At 41.8% G+C, this 21,681-nt stretch overlaps 1 protein-coding gene across 3 annotated transcripts in view; it reads right to left on the bottom strand.

Annotated features, from left to right (window-relative positions):
- TMEM117 (transmembrane protein 117) overlaps window positions 1-21,681 on the bottom strand; it is a 316,364-nt gene that overhangs the window by 11,161 nt on the left and 283,522 nt on the right. For all 3 annotated transcript variants that reach the window (XM_040343890.1, XM_040343889.1, XM_040343891.1), the window contains exon 6: window positions 12,293-12,452. In XM_040343890.1, coding sequence (XP_040199824.1) covers window positions 12,293-12,452 — 160 coding nt within the window. The remainder of the gene's footprint in view (window positions 1-12,292; window positions 12,453-21,681) is intronic.

The raw sequence follows: 21,681 nt of genomic DNA, 5'->3' as shown, positions 1-21,681 counted from the left end.
AAAATTACAGTTGCAGTTTGGGAGTTAACCACAGGGGGCGCTGTAGGAGTTGGGGTTCACCTAGTGTGTGTTTACAACTGTAGGGGGGTGTGGCTGTAGGACTGATGTCATCGATCGAGTCTCCCTATAAAAGGGATCACTCGATCGATGCAGCCGCCACAGTGAAGCACGGGGAAGCCGTGTTTACATACGGCTCTCCCCGTTCTTCAGCTCCGGGGAGCGATCGCGACGGAGTGGCTATAAACGAAGGCTCAAAGAAGACTGATAACTTTGTGATCAGAGGTCTTAGAAGTGGAGGGGGACAGATGCAGCATCAAACCGATGTTGCATACACTTAGGTGAGTATGTACAGTATCTCACAAAAGTGAGTACACCCCTCAATTTTTTGTAAATATTTTATTATATGTTTTCATGTGACAACACTGAAGAAATAACACTTTGCTACAAAGTAGTGAGTGTTCAGCTTATCTATTGATGCAAATTTGCTGTGCCCTCAAAATAACTGAACACACAACCATTAATGTCTAAACTGCTGGCAACAAAACAGTGAGTACACACACATTGTCCCCAATTAGCTATTTTTTGTGAAGTGTAAATGGATCCATTTTTATTATAAGCTTTATTTACATTTCAACTTTTATAAAGAAAACTTCTCTACGTTTATCCTCTATGCTTATGCTATGTTTTGAAGTAAAGCTGTGCAGTTATTTCTTTTTATTGGTAAAGTATATGTAAACCCAATCACTAGAGTCCTGTATAATCTTTACCATGTTATTGTAATTTAAAAGTTGTAATCTTTTTATATCTGCAGCTTTCATTAAAATAATACATGGTAATCCAGCCATTAAAGTGATTGTAAAGTCTCAAGGTTTTTCATCTTAATGCATCATATGCATTAAGGTGAAAAACCTTCTTTGCTGCAGCTGTCCCCAGAGCCCCCTTTTTCTTACCCGAGCCGATCTGATCCAGCGATGTGCACAAGCTCAGTGGCTCCACCCGCTGTCTCGGATCCTCATTAGACAGATTGATAGCAGCAGGAGCCATTGGCTCCCACTGCTGTTAATCAAATCCAGTGACATGGGAGCAGGGGATGGGGCCGAGTCCCTCTGTGTTAATGTTAACAGCAGCTGGACTCAGGAGCGAGCCTGCATAAGTGCCTCTATGGTAAGCGGCTTTCCGTAGGGGCATCTGATGAGGAGGAGGAGTCTGGAGTGCCAGTGGGGCACCCCAGCAGAGGAGGATCAGGGATGCTCTGTGCAAAACTCTTGCACAGAGCAGGTACGTATAACATGTTTGTTTTTTTTGTTTTTTTTAAAGTGAATCTTTACAAATCACATTAAAGGGGAGGTCCAGCCTGGGTGAAAAAAATTAAAAGTCAGCAGCTACAAATACTGTAGCTGCTGACTTAATATTAGGGCAATTACCTGTCCAGGGAGCCTGCAATGTCGGCACCCCAGCCGATCTTCGGATCGACTCCCAGGTGCTGCCGCCACCATTTCTGGTAAGGGAACCAGCAGTCAAGCCTTTCAGCTTCACTGCAGATTCCCTACTGCGAATGCACGAAGCGTGCTCCGCATTCCAATTGGCCCGGCGGTGGGAGGAGGAGGGCCAAACGTCTGGGAGATCAGGCCGCGGCCCGTCTCCTAGAAATGGGGAAAGGGACCTGTCAAAAAAGGATCCCCGTTCCCCCTCCCCCTTGAAAGGTGACAAATGTGACATTGGAGGGGGGGGGGGAAGCGTATAAGCGGAAGTCACACTTTTGGGTGGAACTCTACTTTAAGGTCCATGTGAAAGCACTTCCCATTATAAGGTGACAATACTTTGTCCCTGTCTCCTCTCCTACATTGTTACTCTATCACATGCACTTTCAGTGGACACTATAGTAGGCCATACTGTATACTGTAGTGTATACTGTAGTTGTCATCAATGGTAAGCCTAGCCTGAGCAATGGCATGCAGTCACTGATAGAGCACACACATGAAATATGCATTTTTTTCCCCGTTTTTTGTTACCACAGATTCATTCTGCCGCTTATATCAGTGCTTCCCTAGGATCTCTTATACAACCAATACAAAGTAACGCTTTTCTGAGAGGCACATGAGGGCTAGTACACTGATCAACTGGGTTCAATAAGGTTTAAAGTGGATGTAAACCCAATTTTTTTGGATGTAACAATGTAGAGAATAAGATTTCCTATCATCTGTGCCCAGTCTTGCCACACAGAGTTAATCCAGCTCTGAGCAATCCTCTTTTATTGTTCAGTGGAAATTTACAGACTTACAGATAAAAACCTGTCTAAATAAAAAGTCCTTTCCGCCCCCTTGCTTCGAGTGACATACATTACCTCTCACAATGAACTGTGGATCACCCCCCATATTATGATAAACATCCAGGAATGTGCATGTATCCAAGCTAGCGCACGAGATATGTAAAAACCCTGTCACTCGGAGCAAGGGGACGTAAAGGACTTTTTATTTAGACAGGTTTTTATCTGGAAGTCTGTTAATTTTCACTGAACAATAAAAGTGGATTGCTCAGAGCTGGATTAACTATGCATGGCAAGACTGGGCACAGATGATAGAAAATCTTATTCTCTATATTGTGACATAAAAAAAAAAAAAAATTCAATAAGGTTTAAGGTTTAAGTCACAGACCGGGCTAGTACACTGATCAACTGGGTTCAATAAGGTTTAAGTCACAGACCGGGAAGTATACTTGTGTTGAAGGCAAGAGGCACAAATTATTAAAGCAGGCGGTAAACAGGACAGCCAGAAAACTAGCATTTGTAGCAATGGTTGCCGGTGTGCCTCTCCCAGCAAAGGTTTCATTTGAGTTATACACACATTTATATTCCTTGCATGTTTCTCCTTATTAAACATTTCCCATGTGCTGAGTGCTGATACATTTCATGGAAGGCACCACTGGGACATCGATAATTAAACAAAGAACAATATTTAATGAGGTAAAAATGTATTTGGAATTTTGCAAATGCAGGAGCATAAACACAAGTTGGATAATAAGCGCGAGTTACCAAAAAGTATTCCTGTATTTTAGAAAATGTTTATCCCCATTACCTTTTATTAATATACTTGGTAAGATACCCAGCGCAAAATATTTCTAATTGTACAAACACATCTATTAAAGCATGGTTAATGCTCGTTAGGAAAAATAGCTTCCCCAAACAGCATTTAAGGAATTCACCAGCATAAATGAAGGAACGGTGTAGCATGACAGTGTAAATCAGTTTGCCCCACCGGAGCTATGAGACAGCTGAGAAGACATGCAAATGTGATATTCAGCCTTCTAAATCTTCTCTGCCGTTCTGTCTGGAAATCTCCCAAGTGATATTTTTCACAGTGTGCAGTATTTAACCCAACGTGCACTCTGTCCATGCCTGCAAGCTTTTACTTGTCTGACTCTAAACTTAGCACAAGCATTTACTGAAAGATGTGATAGCACCCAGTGGTCTCCAACATTTTCTTCTATTTACATATACATATACCATAAGAATATTTATCAGAAACCTGCAGGGTCTTCCCAAATAAGGTGTTATATTCCACTATTTATGTTTTTTATTAAGTGCATACACAAACAAATTGTACTCCGAAAAGAGACGTTAATTCTTTAGAGGCATAAGACTTCCCAGATCAATGTGCCAACAAAGTAAACCCATCACTCCTTCTCTGACTGCATCAGTGCACATTTACCAAAGGGACTATAAGTGCAGGGCATATGGGCAAGACTAGTAAATCAAATAATGAAATTGGATGACAGAGTGTGTTGCTTAAAGTGGATGTAAACCCGATTTTTTTTTTTTATGTCACAATGTATAAGATTTCCTATCATCTGTGCCCAGTCTTGCCACACAGAGTTAATCCAGCTCTGAGAAATCCTCTTTTATTGTTCAGTGAAATAAAAACGGACTTAGTCCGTTCTGCCCCCTTGCTGTGAGTGACAGGTTATTTACATATCTCATGCACTAGCCTGGAGACAGGCATTATTTTTTAATTCCCACCCACAATCCTTTTCTGAAGTCATGTGGTTACTTTTCTGGATTTTGACTGGATGTTAGTGATCATAGCAGAATTTAGTGTAAGGAATACACAGGAAAAAATGCATGTTGACAAGGGGATTGTAGAGGTGAGGCGGGGAGTCTACTGACATCACGACTCCACCCACAGAGCTCCAGACAACAGATCCACTCACAGAATCTGCAGTTTTTCAGTTCTTATAACAGACAGAGAAGAAACATTTGACAGGTAAGGATACATGCAGGAGGCATCTATATCCTTATAGATCAGCACTATGGCAGTAGTTTAGAAAAGATGAGAGTGGGTTTACATCCACTTTAAATAACATCTTCTGATTTGTAAGCAGTCATACCGTACAAGAAGGTAATTGCGGAATGAACATTTTGTCTAGCAATATTAGTAAAGGGTGGAACCTCATACTAAACTCCCATGTGTCACAAAAGGCAGACCTGCCCAATGAAGACATAACCCTCAAAGTCTATTTCCATATTTTCCATGATCAAAATAGGCACATACACAGAAAAGATGTAGGACTTTACTGATTTTGCTAAAGTCTGAGGAGTACAAGATGGATTCTTCTTGGTTGCTTTGAGTTACCCTACTTTATAGTGGAATTTGTGCCTAAAGGGAACCAGTACTGACAGAAACATGTAGTCTGCCATTGCTGACCTTCATGAATACTTAAGTAAGTATAAATAATTGAGTCACTAAAATGAAATACAGCATGCCGTTAGCAATATTTGAACACCAGAACTCCATATTTATTTCAGGTCAAAAATACAGATATTACTGAATGCAATGATTGAGGGTCGAAGCCAGGCAGCTAGCAGTTTCAAGTGAGGCCAGCAATGGCAGCCAATATTTTACACACATATATTATATATATATATATATATATATATATATATATATATATATATATATATATATATATACACAAGCTCCTGGAGCCACTCAAAAATGTATCCTCCATTATGGAAAAAAATACAAAAAATATTGCAATTTGACAGATTTAGGAAGTCCAGAACCACAGCAGAGAGCAGGTAATTAGAACATGTTTGTTATTAAAAAAAATAAAAAATAATGGTTTACAATCACTTTAAGCTTGCAGTTATTTACACTGTATCGATGGTGCAAGAGACTTTAAAAAAAAAAGTTGCACAATTGATTTTTAACCTGCAGTACAGGTACCTCCATGACCATGGAGTAAGGATCTGCCCAGATTCCTTGACCGGCACCCCACTCAGCCTTTCAGCAAGCCGTTGAGAGGCTGAGCCGGCCACTCTGCTGCCTCCACAGCCCAACCCTCCAGTGAGCGAGGAGGGGGCTGAGCAGAGAGTTGCTGACTGACAACCGAGAGATCGGCAGTGTTCGATCGCTTGGTTCTCAGTGTTAGAGGCACCAGGGGGCAGATGCAGCATCAGACCCTAGATAAGTATGAATCTAATAAAAAATACCCATACTTCTCTATTAAATTAAACATGTTAACGCTTTAACAAAATAAACCAATCTTTATTTAGACATAACCTTATTTAGCATATTCTCAATTTCCAAACATTATTCTTAGTGACTCAGAATTTGACAAGAGCAAATAATTAAATGCAGTCATATTTTATTGTGCTACACTGCTGTAAGCATATGTCATGTTCTGAAACGTCTATTACTGCAAAATAATAAAATCTTGACGGGGCATGATCAACATGTATCTAATGGCAGAAATGTTTGGATCTCTAAAAATATCTTTATAACTCTATTGTTAAAAAAAAAAAAAAAAAAATGTATAATGATTTAATTTCAGATACCAAAGTTGAGTGAGTTTCTAACATCACTGGCACAAGGCATAAGTCATTGTAGATGCTTCTGCATTTGACCACCTCCTAAGCTGCTTTGATCTGCCTTTGTGTTCCTATTGACTTTCATGGGAAGAAAATTAGTTCTGATACAAATAAAAACTCATGTTCACAGGTCCTGAAGGCCAAGTTCATCCTTAGTAAATAAACACAATTTTTCACTACCATGTGAGCTTTGGTCGGGAAACCCGGCCGTGTGTATGCTCCACCGCAGGCTTTCCCCATAGAAAAACTGCCGGCTTAAAAAATGCTGGGAATCCCGGCAGGAAAAAAGAAAACATGTTCTCATTTTTCCAGCCGGCATTCACGGCGGTTTTCCTGTTGGGAAAACTGCCATGGAGCATACACACTGCCAGTTTTCCCAGCCAAAAGCTGTCATGGCAGTTTTCCCGACGGGAAAACTGGTCGCGTGTACGAGGCATTATACTTTTTTATCTGTCAATTTTGCAAAAGCAATACAATTGAAGAGGAGGAGGCCGCTGCTTATGGAGAAAACAAAGTCTCTCAGATGGTAGAAGTGAAATCTCTATGATCAGGTTATATATGGTGTACAACCCCCATTCCAAAAAAGTTGGGGCACAGTGTAAAATCTACATACAGAAACAGAATGCAATGATTTGTAAATCTCATAAGCCTATATTTTTTTCACAATAGGAAATATCAAATGTTTAAACTGAGAAAATTACTATTTTAAGAAAAAACTGTGTCATTTTGTAATTGATGGCAGCAAAAAAGTTGGGATAGGGAACAAAGATGACAAAGTAAGTGGTACTAACAAAGATGAGCTGGAAGAACATTTTGCAACTAATTAAGTTAAATGGCAATAGGTCAGTAAATGGTTGGGTATAAAAAAAGGATCTTAGAGAGTCAGAGTGCCTCAAAAGTAAAGATGGGCAGAGGTTCACCAGTCTATTAAAAGCTGCATCTAATAAATATAGAACAATTTGTAAAATTGCAAATCATCATCATCTACAGTACATAATATCATCAAAATATTCTGAGAATCTGGCGAAATCTCTGAATGCAAGGGACAAGACCAAAAGGCAATATTAGATGCCAAAGATCTTCGGGGCCTCAGATGACATTGCATTAAAAACAAGTGTGATTCTGTGATGGACATTACAGCTCAGGAATACTTTCAAAAATCACTATTTGTGAAACCCAGTTTACTGTACCATCCAAAAATGCAAGCTAAAGCTCTATTATGCAAAGAAGAAGCCATAGCTGAACATTATTCAGAAACACGGCAGTCTTCTCTGGGCCAGAGCTCATTTAAAATGGTCTGTTGCAAAGTGGAAAACTGTTCTGAAGTTAGGCGAATTAAAGTTTGACATTCCTTTTGGCAACCATGGGCACTGCGTCCCCTGGACTAAAGAGGAAAAAGACCTTTCAGGTTGCTATCAGTGCTCAGTTTAAAAGCCTCTCTGACAGTATGTTATGTTTTGTACATCTAGAAAGGCACCATTAACGCTGAAAGATTTATCTAGGTTTTAGAGCAGTATATGCTCCCATCCAAACAACATCTTTTTCAGAGCCTTGAACATTTCAGCAGGACAATACTAAACCCCATACTGCACCTATGACAACAGCATTGCCTCATAGTAGAAGAGTCCGGGTGCTTAACTGACCCACCTGCTGTCCAGATCGTTTAGAAATTGAAAATATTTGCCACATATTGGCACTTCACAATAGTTGGCATGTCATGCGACAAAGAAGACTCAGGACTGTTAAATCAGGCAAGAATGGGAAAACATTCCTCTCCTAAAGCTCCATCAACTGGTCTCCTGAGTTCCTAGGCATTTACAGAGTGTTGTTAAAAGAAGAGGGGATGTTACACTGTGGTAAACTCAGCCCTGTCCCAACTTTTTTGAAACTTTTTTTAAACGTGTTGCTGCCATCACATTCGAATTAACCCTATTTTTTTCCCTAAAATAATACATTTTCTAAATTTAAACAACTGATTTGTTTTCTATTTTTAATTGTTAATTGGACCGCATAGCAACAGGCATTTCAAGGTGAGTAATTTTTTTTTTTTTTTTAGGTCTAAGCTACACTTTAAAGCTAAATTATATTTTTGATGGAAACACAACTTTAATGAAATGTGGGTTTATGAGATTTGAAAATCATTACATTCTGTTTTTATTAAAATTTTGCACCGTGTTCCGATTCATTTGGAACTGGGTTTGTATATACTGAGCATTTTTGTTCAGCAAAAAATGTGCTACCTAACCTCCTATAGGGCTTCTATAAGGCCTACATTCTCCCCTGTCATTAAACTGACCTTTACTGGCAGTTACAATTTTATTTTTAGTCCCCTGCTGCCCAACCTGAGACCCAGTCCACACTTTCCTTACTTGGATGCATTGCCACTGAATGAAAAATATTTCTTAATTGGCTTCTAGCAGTTAAATGTCTTGTCTTTTCCTGCTCTGCCCATCCCTTTTCTCTTTTTCTGTTTTTACATTTTCCTCTGATCTTTTATAATGGATCTTGTTGTGAGAAGTATAAAACGATATAAAATTATAATGTGTATCCCTTTACCAGTAGGTTGCTGCTTCTTGTAAAAGTCTGCCCTTCAGTGCCTCATTTGTAGCTGCGGAATTTCACCCTGACCAGCTTTCTTCTGGTGCTGTGAGAGATAACACCCACCACTGCTAGTCTAAAGCGTTGAGAAACTTGGAAGCATTTGTTAGTCCTCTGTTCCTTTTGTATTATTATTTCCCTGCAACGGATCACATTATATGAATGGAAGAGGACCAGGTAAATAAAAAGATCTACATTACCCAGAATGTGTTGCATTGTGGGAAAATAGTAATAGGAGTTTTGTAAATTGCTGAGAGGGCAAAAAAGAGGGTGGGCAAGTGGTGCAACCTTTCACACCAGCAGCGGCGGATGTTAAATCTCACAGCGTTATAAGATAGCCAATCAGGGCTACATCCTGTGGCTATAAATGAGGCTATGAAGGAAAGACTTTATCATAAAGCAGAAGCCTAACATATAGGTAATGGGATACACACTAATTCCCATAACTAATGTGTTTGGTGCTGTATCCAAAAAATACTAATAGTAAACTTCAGCGTTAAGTGGGCACTAGGGATTACATATATGGAAGGATTGACTTATAAAGGGTCTTTAGTAGTCTCATGTTATTAAGTCTTAAGTTATGTCTATGACTGTTTACTGAAACATGTCTGCTTTAGTGATTATATGTGTTCAGATCCAAGCCCAATCTGAACAGTTTGCCTGAACCCTTGGGAAGCTATTACACGACACTCCAATGAGCTTTGGGGGAAAACAATGTCTTCCCCACAACTGCACGTGGCAAAACAATAGGGATGCTTGTGACATCATTGTCCCAATATGGCCACGTGGCAATGAATCTCCTGCCCAGCTCATATACCCAGCATAATAGCCAATTGAACCCCTGGTCTGTAGTCTATTATTTTCCTCTGAAGAATGTCCCCAGTCTCCAACAACTCCTACATCATGTTCACAGTCTTTGACATTCTCCTGTTGCATGGCTTCAGTCTCTAACATCTTTCTGATTACAAAGTTCAATAAATAGTATGCGCAAACCTTTGATAATATAAGGAGCTGCTTTTGGGGCCCCCCTATATCAAGAAAGTTGACAACCACTGATTTAGCTTGTCACAGTCTCTTCAATTAGGTACCCATGGGGTGGTGGTGATCGTGTAATACTAGGAGCAACAAGGCACTGATACAAAATACTGGATGCTATTACCATTAAATGATTATGTTCCATCTCAATTCAAATACAACCTAATTAAGTGGCTAAATCAACATAAAACGTTTCAACCAATTCCATGCATTCTAAAAGAGGAGGAAGGTTTCAAAAATTATTAATGAAAACGACAGCTTCATTAAACTTGAAGTGTATCTATAGCCAAAACTTATGTTTTAGTTTTGGATAGTGAAAAAGGATTAGGATTTCTGACAGGTTTTACACTCATTGGAGTTTCTGTTGGAGAGATTCCTTCACTTCATTGTCTATTAAAAAGGTTATCCACAGGACATGAGTGTCACACATTGCCTCCACAGATCTACCACCAACAAGTTAATTCATGCATTGTCGTTTTTTGACTAGCTGACCCAGTTTGATGTGGTCCGCACCCAGTTTGGTGGTATTTTGGTTTGGTAGGCATGTTTTTGGTTTCACCCCTGTTTTTTGTATTTTGTTTTTTCAGTGCTCTCATTTGCCAGACCAACCATAGATAGGGGCGGTTCTATGTTGCTTTCTGCTCCCTGTCTATTAATTAGCACACCTGGGTTCCTCCTTTGGAGGCCTTAAAAATCACAGTTAGGACTGCAGTTACACAGAGTGCCGTGACGTGGCCTGCAGCTTCCCAGACATTTGCAAATGACTGCAACTGAACCTCTGTTTTAATTACATACAATTAGACAGACTAATTTGGTTTTGTGCTTCTTTGGTTTGGTATTTTTGAGCCTGGTCTTTATGGTAAGAATTTTTACATTTGCCATTATATATATATATTTATACTTAATCGCATATTGCTAATCGCATCTCATTTAAAGTCCCAACCGTCCATATTTTATCCTTACAGGGATGGAGGCCTGTGGTGACCCAAACCACATGCCTCATATAAAGTCCCAACCCCATTTTTTACATTAACCAGGGATGGAGATGCGATTCCAGGAGTGTCACACATTGCCTCCACAGATCTACCACCAACAAGTTAATTCATGCATTGTCGTTTTTTGACTAGCTGACCCAGTTTGATGTGGTCCGCACCCAGTTTGGTGGTATTTTGGTTTGGTAGGCATGTTTTTGGTTTCACCCCTGTTTTTTGTATTTTGTTTTTTCAGTGCTCTCATTTGCCAGACCAACCATAGATAGGGGCGGTTCTATGTTGCTTTCTGCTCCCTGTCTATTAATTAGCACACCTGGGTTCCTCCTTTGGAGGCCTTAAAAATCACAGTTAGGACTGCAGTTACACAGAGTGCCGTGACGTGGCCTGCAGCTTCCCAGACATTTGCAAATGACTGCAACTGAACCTCTGTTTTAATTACATACAGTTAGACAGACTAATTTGGTTTTGTGCTTCTTTGGTTTGGTATTTTTGAGCCTGGTCTTTATGGTAAGAATTTTTACATTTGCCATTATATATATATATTTATACTTAATCGCATATTGCTAATCGCATCTCATTTAAAGTCCCAACCGTCCATATTTTATCCTTACAGGGATGGAGGCCTGTGGTGACCCAAACCACATGCCTCATATAAAGTCCCAACCCCATTTTTTACATTAACCAGGGATGGAGATGCGATTCCAGGAGTGTCACACATTGCCTCCACAGATCTACCACCAACAAGTTAATTCATGCATTGTCGTTTTTTGACTAGCTGACCCAGTTTGATGTGGTCCGCACCCAGTTTGGTGGTATTTTGGTTTGGTAGGCATGTTTTTGGTTTCACCCCTGTTTTTTGTATTTTGTTTTTTCGGTGCTCTCATTTGCCAGACCAACCATAGATAGGGGCGGTTCTATGTTGCTTTCTGCTCCCTGTCTATTAATTAGCACACCTGGGTTCCTCCTTTGGAGGCCTTAAAAATCACAGTTAGGACTGCAGTTACACAGAGTGCCGTGACGTGGCCTGCAGCTTCCCAGACATTTGCAAATGACTGCAACTGAACCTCTGTTTTAATTACATACAGTTAGACAGACTAATTTGGTTTTGTGCTTCTTTGGTTTGGTATTTTTGAGCCTGGTCTTTATGGTAAGAATTTTTACATTTGCCATTATATATATATATTTATACTTAATCGCATATTGCTAATCGCATCTCATTTAAAGTCCCAACCGTCCATATTTTATCCTTACAGGGATGGAGGCCTGTGGTGACCCAAACCACATGCCTCATATAAAGTCCCAACCCCATTTTTTACATCCACAGGACATAAAGGAGTATAAATCTCACTAATAGCAATACAAACAGAAAAAATGCTTTCTTCAGACACATTTCCACCAGCGAGCAGCGCTGATCGCACGCTTGCTGGTGTGCACTGTAAAAACCAGTGCCATGCACCAATCCCAGGGATGTTTACTTCTTTTTTTTCATTGTACTTTATTGATATGTCAAAAGTGACATTTGCTCTTGAGATATGATACTATCATGTAAATCAAGGATTGTATATATTTTCATTTCTGGAGAAAGAAACATTTGGTTCCATCTGCTTTCCTGTGTTAAAACGGCCTTTATTGCTAAACTAGCCTTTAATATCTTGCCTATCTGTGGTTATTAAAGCACTAAAGCTTGTATTTTAAAGAACAAAAAGAAAAACAAATGTGTACTCAGTATATACAATGTTGGTGTAAATAGCTATGTACAAACCTTAAACACGGGCAGAACAAAACATTTGTACCAACATACCTGCATAACAATCAGAAGGTCAAAAACCAAGATAAAGGATGCCAAAAAAGCTCTTGAGACTTCATCACTGGGTAGAAATCCACGATTCAGCTTGTCCCAGCTTATCCAGTCAGTAGTGATGACAAGAACAACCACAGAGGTCAGACTGAATAACACTGTCCTATAAGAAATATAGATTACCTTTCTCAAGGGCATATTCAGTGACTCAAGAACAAAATGAACAGAAATATACAAAATAACAAGCATTTAAGAAAACAATATTCAGCAGGTATGCAGCTAAAAATACAAACATAAACTAATTCCTAAATAATTCATATTTTTCATTTATTGTATTTTTACGTTTGAAGCCCAATTGACTTTTCAGTTTATTATATTCACATACACAACCAGCATTAAAACACAAATAAATATGTGCTATAAATAATATACTATGTTGCAATGTCCATAGTTTTTCTGTGCAAGGCCCCTTTCACAAGGGCAGATTGATCAGGTTCGCCTGCCAGTTTTTTAGGCGGACCCGATTGGACCATCTATTGCCCTCTATAGTGCGGCGGGTGTCAACTCAACTTTTGTCCGTTGACACCCGCCGACAACCGATCTGACCCTAAAAACAAGTGGATGGGGGATCTGTATCCCATCCATTTTTCGGATCAGATGACAGTCAGATGGAAATGGATAGGTGGCCCATTTCTATAGGACCGCCCCATAGAGGGACAGTTGGCTGTGTCTGTGTCCACTCTGCATAAGCAGAGCGGACACGGACCTGTCATCCACCTGCTCAGCAGAGATCAACAGATTCTGTGCTGAGCAGCGGGTTCACTGACAGAGGCCGCCCCCGGTCTGAAAGGGGATTAACTGTATTTTAGGGTCCACTTACATTGGTTGAGTCAAATATTATTTTAGACAAAAATAAGACATAGAGCAGTGGTCCTCAACTCCTGTCCTCAGGACTCACTAACAGGCCAGGTTTGCAAGATAACTGAAATGCATCACAGGTGATATCAATTGCTGCTCAGTGATTGCAGTATTGTAGTGTGCATCTCCCCAAGGTAATACTTAAAAGATGGCCTGTTAGTGGGTCCTGAGGACAGGAGTCGAGAACCACTGACAGAGGCATATTGAATTTTTGGCACTTTATTGCTACTAGGTAATCAGTGGACCATTTGTAACATGCTCATTGGATCACATTTTTTTTTTTGTCACCATTCATATAGCATCTGAATTTTCTTTCCTTTAACGGAAAATCTAGGACTCAGTAAATGTTAAATACATTGCCACTTTCAATTGGTAAGTTGATGATTTATGTATATAACTACAGCTAAAAAAAAAAGTTTAAATACTAAGCAAATACTGGAAAATTAGATTAAATCTAGGCATACTTATGAATCTGGATTAGACTCCATTTTAATAAACATCATACATAATATTGGTCTATAGTAATATTGGCTTATAAAAATAAGTTTTTTATATTGATGCTGCACTTTTACTTTACCTAACTTTCACTATCAGGCTGTGCAGACAAAATTGCTACAAAAATAATTCTGTATGAAGAGAATATATTACTTGCTCATCATTCACTCCCCAAACTCTGACTTGGCAAGGTATATTTAAGCATAAGTCCTCATTGCTCTGGCTGACAGAACATATTTTATATGCCCTTGACTTCATATGCGGTTGGAAGAGGTACATGAATAAGCTGATTCAGTCAAATTATTACATTTTTATGCATTGTTTTACTGGTCTGCAAACGTTCCAAAACACTGTGCCAAAAATATAGCAAGATTCACCCATCTATTTTCTCTTTGATTTGAACCTAAAGAGAAATCAATTTTCTTTATAGCCTTTGAAGATACAGTGTGAAATATTTTTCTTTACATGCTCACTAAATGCAAAGGTTACCGCACATGAAAAGGATCAGTATTTATCTAAGAAAAATAGGCAGCCTAAGTTAAATGCAAATCCTAAATTTTTCTTTGTCCTCCAAGACTGAGGCCCCGTACACACGTCCGAGAAACTCGACGAGCAAAACACATCGTTTTGCTCATCGAGTTCCTTGTGAAGCCGCCGAGGATCTCGGCGAGCCAAGTTTCCTCATTGACTAACGAGGAAATGGAGAACATGGTCTCTATTTGGCCCGACGAGATCCTCGTCGGTTTCCTCGGCCGAAAGTGTACACACGGCCGGGTTTCTCGGCAGAATACGGCTCAGATCGAGTTTCTGGCTGAATTCTGCCGAGAAACTCAGTCGTGTGTACGGGGCCTGAGCCTTTCTATTGGTCAAAGAGGCTGTTTATCAAATTAAAAGACCAGCAAGGAAGTTTGGCAAAAGTGCACCTATATTTAATGATCATTTGCAATTTTACTAAAGGGGATCTCTGCTGATTTTCTTATTTTCTTATTGTCGTTGTGGAAAGCTCAGGTTTTTGACATATTGCCACTAAAAGTACAAGTGCATCTCTGTAATAAATATATTGCAGCCACTGGATTGGAAAATTGAACTGACAGAATTTGAAGATGAAGTACAACTTTAAAGGATAAGTTTACCTTTGTAAAAAAATTAAATAAAAACGCACATCTTTTTGCAGGTAAGTAAATGTGCATTTGTTTTGTGTTTTTGTAGCCAAGAACCTGCAAAGCATTGCATCCATGATCAGTAGATCACAGGTGAAATGCAGAACTCCTGCAGACTGTCTGTGTTAAGTCTCGTACAAACGATAGGTTAACCAGAGGACAATGGTCTGAAGGACCGTTGTCCTACGTTAACCGATGAAGCTGACTGATGGCCCGTCACGCCTACACACCATAGGTTAAATAACCGATCATGTCAGAATGCGGTGACGTAAAACACGACAACGTGGTGAAAAAAACGAAGTTCATTGCTTCCAAGCATGCGTTGACTTGATTCTGAGCATGCGTGGATTTTTAACCGATGGTTGTGCCTACTGACGATCGGTTTTGACCTACCGGTTACCAATCCATAGTTAATTTTAAAGCAAGTTGTCTTTTTTAACCTATAGTTAAATAACCTATGGGGCCCACACACGATCGGTTTTGACCGGTGAAAACGGTCCTTCAGACCGCTGTCCTCTGGTTAACCTATCGTGTGTACGAGGCCTTAGCTGTCAGCTTGTACCTCAAACAAGCAGGCAGTTAAACAATGACATGAAGAATCAATGAACTACCTAGAGTGCTCGACAGCACCTTGATATTTTATTGCGGCTTATTCCTTGCATAAGGAAATGATTCTGGATGGCTGCAATTCCAAAAATCCTTTTATTGAAGCTTCATATGACAAGTGGTTGACAGATGGAACAGGGGACAAAAAGGTAGATGTGTTTCGCGCAAATGTTAGCGCTTAGTCATTGTGACTAAGGGCTAACATTTGAGCAAACCTTTTTGTCCCCTGCTCCATCTGTCAACCACTTAAAGCTTCAATAAAATTGTTTTTGGAAGTGCAGCTGCCTGGAATAATTTCCTTATGTTACACAGCATGCAAGCTGGGCTAGCACCTGACTAGTGTGTGTGGGGATTAACCAGAGACTCACTCACCTGGAGCAGCTTTTCGTGTCGGTACTTGTAGTTTTCACATTCACGGAACTCTGTGAATGAATGATGCGGACAGGTGGGCGGAGCCTCGCAAGGCCACTTTTTTTTAAAATGGTGAAAGTGAGTGCGGGGGAGCTACTGGTAAATGTACCCGTGCTGGGTGGAAATAACGGATTTATAGTCTTTGTGATAATTTGAGTTTTCTCCTAAGCCTGGTGTAACTGTGGTTCCTCCCTTATGTCAATAGGTGGCAATGATGCCTTTGGAATTAGTATTATGAGCTGCAGTGAGACTGAGTTCTGAATATGCATATCTGTTTCAGCCAATCAGTAGGAGTGTCAGGCCACTGAGTATGCTGGGAGAGAGTATACATTTAAAGGAAGTTAGGTGATAGGGTTTCTCCCACCCAGAACTTGGTCTGGAGTGGATGTGTGAGGAACAGCTGCATTGGGTGAGGCCTGGAGTCTGAGGCTGACCATGTGCTGGAGCCTTTGCCAGAGAGAGCCTGTTTGCTGCTTGGGGGCATGGGAGAGGCTGTGCCATAGAGATAGAGCCTTTTATTGCCTGGAGGCATGAGGAAAAGGTTGGAGTTCTGAGATGAAGTATCAGAGGTTATTCTTCATGAGCCAAGGACTGTGGAGAGGCTGGGAAGGCATCAAGGGGGACTCATCCAATGAAACCCTGCAAGGCGTTGTGAGTTTTTTGGTTGCTATAGGAGACAGCTGTTGCTACATAGGTGCAGAACGTTGGGTGCAGGCATAAGGCCCTTGTTCTGTATTGCTGTCTACATGACTGTTTTGTTTTTGGAGTCTACTGATCTGTCTGCCTACTGTCTTAGGGTGTCCTGTGCCCTAACCCTCTCTCCTGCATGTTTCTGCTGTGAGCAATAAACTTACACTTGTTCATTCTATATTTAACTGACAATTGCGCGGTCGTGCAACGTGGCTCCCAAACAAAATTGGCGTCCTTTTTTTGCCCAAAAATAGAGCTTTCTTTTGGTGGTATTTGATCACCTCTGTGGTTTTAATTTTTTGTGCCATTAACAAAAATAGAGCGACAATTTTGAAAAAAATTCAATATTTTTAAGTTTTTGCTATAATAAATATCCTCAAAAAAAATATACTTTTTTTCCCCTAAGTTTAGGCCGATACGTATTCTTCACATCGGACACTTTTGACACATTTTTGAGACCATTGTCATTTTCATAGCGAAAAGTGCTATAAAAATGCACCGATTACTATGAAAATGACAATGGCACTAGGGGGCGCTAAGGGGTTAAGTGTGCCCTAAGGGAGTGATTCTTACTGTAGGGGGGCGTGGCTGTAGGTGTGATGTCACTGATCGTCGTTCCCTATAACAGGGAACAGACGATCAGTGACACTGCCACAGAGAAGAACGGGAAGGTGTATTTACACTCAAATCTCCCTGTTCTTCAGCTCCTGTGACCTGATCGCGGGACAGCGGCGGCGATCGGGTCCGTAGGTCTCGCGGGCGCGGTCACGAAGCTTCGTACTGGGTCACGAGCGTGCCGGTGGCGGCGCGCGCGCGTGACCCACAGCTTGACACTTAAAGGGCAACATACCTGTACATGCCTGTGCCCAGCCGTGCCATTCTGCCGGCGTATATCAGCGTTAGGCTGTCCTTAAGTGGTTAAATGTGTAATTATTTTAAGTATATGTAAACCCTCACCTTGTAAAACTACAATTCGGTTTAAAATAGAAATGAAAGGCAAAACCATATAAATACATTTTTTACAAGTGATCACATTAAACCTCTGTTCTAAGGAGTTCAGAGAGCAGGGGGAGGAGAAACAGCAGCAAACTAAACTTTCCAGTGAAGGGCTGTGCATGGGGGTAGAGGGGGTTTGGTCAGGACAAGTCTGATCATTGGAGGAGGACAGTCTGTGTTCCCAGCACAGCTACAGAACTGGCAACACCGCTCTCATGCAAAGTATGGTCAGTTGTTAACAGGAAAGAAAGATGAACTGGCAGGGACACCAGGGATGTCACACAAAGGAAGCAATACAAAGAGAACAGGATACTTTTTCTTACAAGAACATGGTACAGCAGACACATATCAGGAATATGAAATGTTGGGTTTATATATTCATTAAAGCTTTTCTGTAGCTTATAGACAAAGTATGTAGTTTATGTACAGCTACCTCTGCTCTTGTTAGAGAGATTCACCCTCTCCATTTGTTCTGGTTACCATTATCACTCGAAGTGAAAGTCAAAGCAAATACCAACAATTTGGCTTGTCCCGAGAAAAGTAATAGAGGGGAAACCTTCCAATAGGGGTTCTGGTGACCTTCCATTAATTTGCAGGGATTATGCAAATTAAGGTAGGGCTATGGGACAGGAAGTAAAGGGAAATCTGGATATTATTCTATTTTAAACCGAGGATGTTGAAAATTCTACCTAGAAATTATACTAAATATTTGCATTCAGCACAATTTTTAAATAATGTGTCTTAACAGTAAGCATGTTGTAACAGATTATGGACTATTCTGCCTGGACATTGATAATAACTGCAGGACTTGTTACAGTTGGATTTACCACATTGTATTCTGAGCACAAAGGGTTAATTGGACAAGTATCTTTTCATTGCTGGAATGCTAATGTTCCCTTCGCATAGATAATGAACCCTCTTTGTGTGCAGGTAAACAGCCCCCCTGTGAGGTGTATGCTGATGGGGATTATGTGTGAGTGATAATTGTTTTAAAGGTTAATTGAATTCTATGTGCCTGGCCAGGAAATGTTAAGTGGGGTGAGGTGCCGAAGCGGCTAGAAACTGGCCAAGTGATTAAGTCAAGGAGATGTCATTGTTTCAGGGGGTCTGTGTTGAAGCCCCCTACTGGGAAAAGGGGAGGGCGGAAACTGTCATTGTTCTTGTAACAGTTGTAAGCAGATATAAGCAGGTGAAATATGCCAAATAAAGTCAGTCTGCTTGACCCTTCAAACGTAGCCTGTCTCGTTTCTTGGAAGGGCGTTCGATGGGATATACCGGCGGTACCTGCATATCGCAGCTTGCCAGGGAAAAGGACGTCTCCAACGGCCGATACCCCTCACTACCAGTGGGTAGCCGTTACATTGGTTGGCAGTAGTGGGATGGTCCTTTTATCCAAAGAGCAAGTTCTGAATGGAGTCGCAGTACGCCAGGCTGAAAAGATCCACACTGAAAGATCTATTGGAGATTCGTGGTAGGAGCGCCAGCAACAGACCACGGAGGGAGCTGATAGCTGAACTGCTGGAGCTGGACGAAATGGATGGATCCATGGAAGGAACGGAGCCCCTTGCACCGGTCAGCGAAGAAGATGTAATTACTGGGATTGTACAGCGGAGATTATCCTTGTATCCAGAAACGTCCGTGGAACTAATCAACCAGCTGTTCCGGGAAGCAAGGGAAGAAATACAAACGAAGAGGGGACAAGAACTGGAACTGGTAAGAGCGAGACAGCCCATTACACCTGCAGTTCCTACCCCCCCCACCCGCTGCTACAGGAAAGAAAATACCGTTCACTGCATTTAAAGCTTTTGTAGAAAGTGAGGAGGAAATCGATGGATATTTGGCGGACTTTGAGAGGCAGTGCTCACTACACCAGGTACCACCAGACCAATGGGTCACTATTTTGTCGGGGAAATTGTCGGGCAAAGCCAACGAAGCCTTTCGGGCTCTCGCCCCAGAGGATATTTTACAATATCAGCAAGTTAAAAAGGCGCTGCTAACTCGATATGCCGTAACGCCAGAAGCCTACCGCTGGCGCTTCCGGGAGTCCAAGAAGATGGCTGTGGACTCCCACATGGAATGGGCCAACCAGTTACAAAGGGTGGCATCCCTTTGGGTCCAAGGGTGCAAGGCCAACACCGGGGAGGAAGTATTGCAGCTGTTCCTAATGGAACATTTCTTCCAAGACCTGGCCGCAGACATACAAGACTGGGTACGAGATCGCCGTCCCGCTAACTTAAACGAGGCGGCTCGGCTAGCAGATGAGTACGCGGAGACAAGGAAAGTAAGCCAGGGTACGACGCGGCTGGCTCAGAAGGTAGAACCGCGTACTCCAACCGTCACCCCACGCCCAGAGTTTCGGGCTCCAGTCCCACCACGTCCTCAGGGGCCTAGCAACTACCCCCGGGATTCGCCTAGGGTGACGTGCCATCACTGCAGCGACACGGGACATATTGCTCGTTATTGCCCTTTGAGAGCTACAAATAACAATTGGAGACGCACAACACCCAACACAGAGGGCACTCCATCACGTCCCTCTGCGGCCCACTGCCTGGAGACCGAGGGGGGCCCTGAGGAATGTCTGGGAATTTGGTATGAGGCAGACCCAATACAAGCGGCCTCTCCGGATAACCGTCAGCATCACCGTCAGGAGGTACAAGTGAATGGACAAGTAGCACAAGGCTTAAGAGATTCCGGGACTACTATCACTCTGATTCAAAAACATCTGGTAAAGCCAGAGAACGTGTCCACTCGCACAGTTGCCGTCCGGGTCGCAGGGGGTGCTGTATTTCGCGTACCCACCACCCGTGTGCACTTAGACTGGGGAGCCGGGTCAGGAAAGACCACAGTTGGTATCATGGACAACCTACCTGCCGAGGTGGTGCTGGGCAACGACATTGGCCCTCTGACTTCGGCTTATTTACCTACACCTGCTGCTGCTTGTCCCGGGACCACCCGCGTTGCTGGAATCAACCCGCTTGCTGCTGAGAACCGGGTAAGACTACCTTCCCCGACATGTACTGTAGATCCGGCACAATATCACAGTCTAAAATGGGAATGTGACAAGTTGGCCAGTGAGAAATCAGAGATGCAACGACACTATGTCATGTATTATGAGATGTCCCGTGGCTTGAACATTGAAATGCACAAACAGGCGGAAATTGTCAAAAGATTAAATGGGATTTGCATCCAGGTGGTGCCGTATCTGTCCCAAGAGCATCAGCAACAGGTTTTGGGAGCCATTGAGAGAGCAAAGCAAGTGACTGTTCCAGAACTGAATTATATTATTCACCGTCACCATCAGCTACCGACCTGGTAAGCCAATGGGAAGGCCGGCGGACTGTCCAGGCAAACTGAACTTTTACCCTAACAGCAGACCGGACATCCCCAAGTTGATCCGAAAAGGATCAATCCGGGTCTGCCGAAGTGTTCCACAAAAGGGGGGCAGTGTAACGGATTATGGACTATTCTGCCTGGACATTGATAATAACTGCAGGACTTGTTACAGTTGGATTTACCACATTGTATTCTGAGCACAAAGGGTTAATTGGACAAGTATCTTTTCATTGCTGGAATGCTAATGTTCCCTTCGCATAGATAATGAACCCTCTTTGTGTGCAGGTAAACAGCCCCCCTGTGAGGTGTATGCTGATGGGGATTATGTGTGAGTGATAATTGTTTTAAAGGTTAATTGAATTCTATGTGCCTGGCCAGGAAATGTTAAGTGGGGTGAGGTGCCGAAGCGGCTAGAAACTGGCCAAGTGATTAAGTCAAGGAGATGTCATTGTTTCAGGGGGTCTGTGTTGAAGCCCCCTACTGGGAAAAGGGGAGGGCGGAAACTGTCATTGTTCTTGTAACAGTTGTAAGCAGATATAAGCAGGTGAAATATGCCAAATAAAGTCAGTCTGCTTGACCCTTCAAACGTAGCCTGTCTCGTTTCTTGGAAGGGCGTTCGATGGGATATACCGGCGGTACCTGCATATCGCAGCTTGCCAGGGAAAAGGACGTCTCCAACGGCCGATACCCCTCACTACCAGTGGGTAGCCGTTACACATGTAATTTGAATGGCTGTAGTAGAAGCAATACTGAGGTGGGCACACCATGAGCAAGCTAATATCA

The sequence above is a fragment of the Rana temporaria genome, chromosome 3 (genome assembly GCF_905171775.1).
Source record: "Rana temporaria chromosome 3, aRanTem1.1, whole genome shotgun sequence".
In the NCBI taxonomy this organism is placed as follows: Eukaryota; Metazoa; Chordata; class Amphibia; order Anura; family Ranidae; genus Rana; species Rana temporaria.
This window is presented reverse-complemented; position numbering and strand designations above follow the sequence as displayed.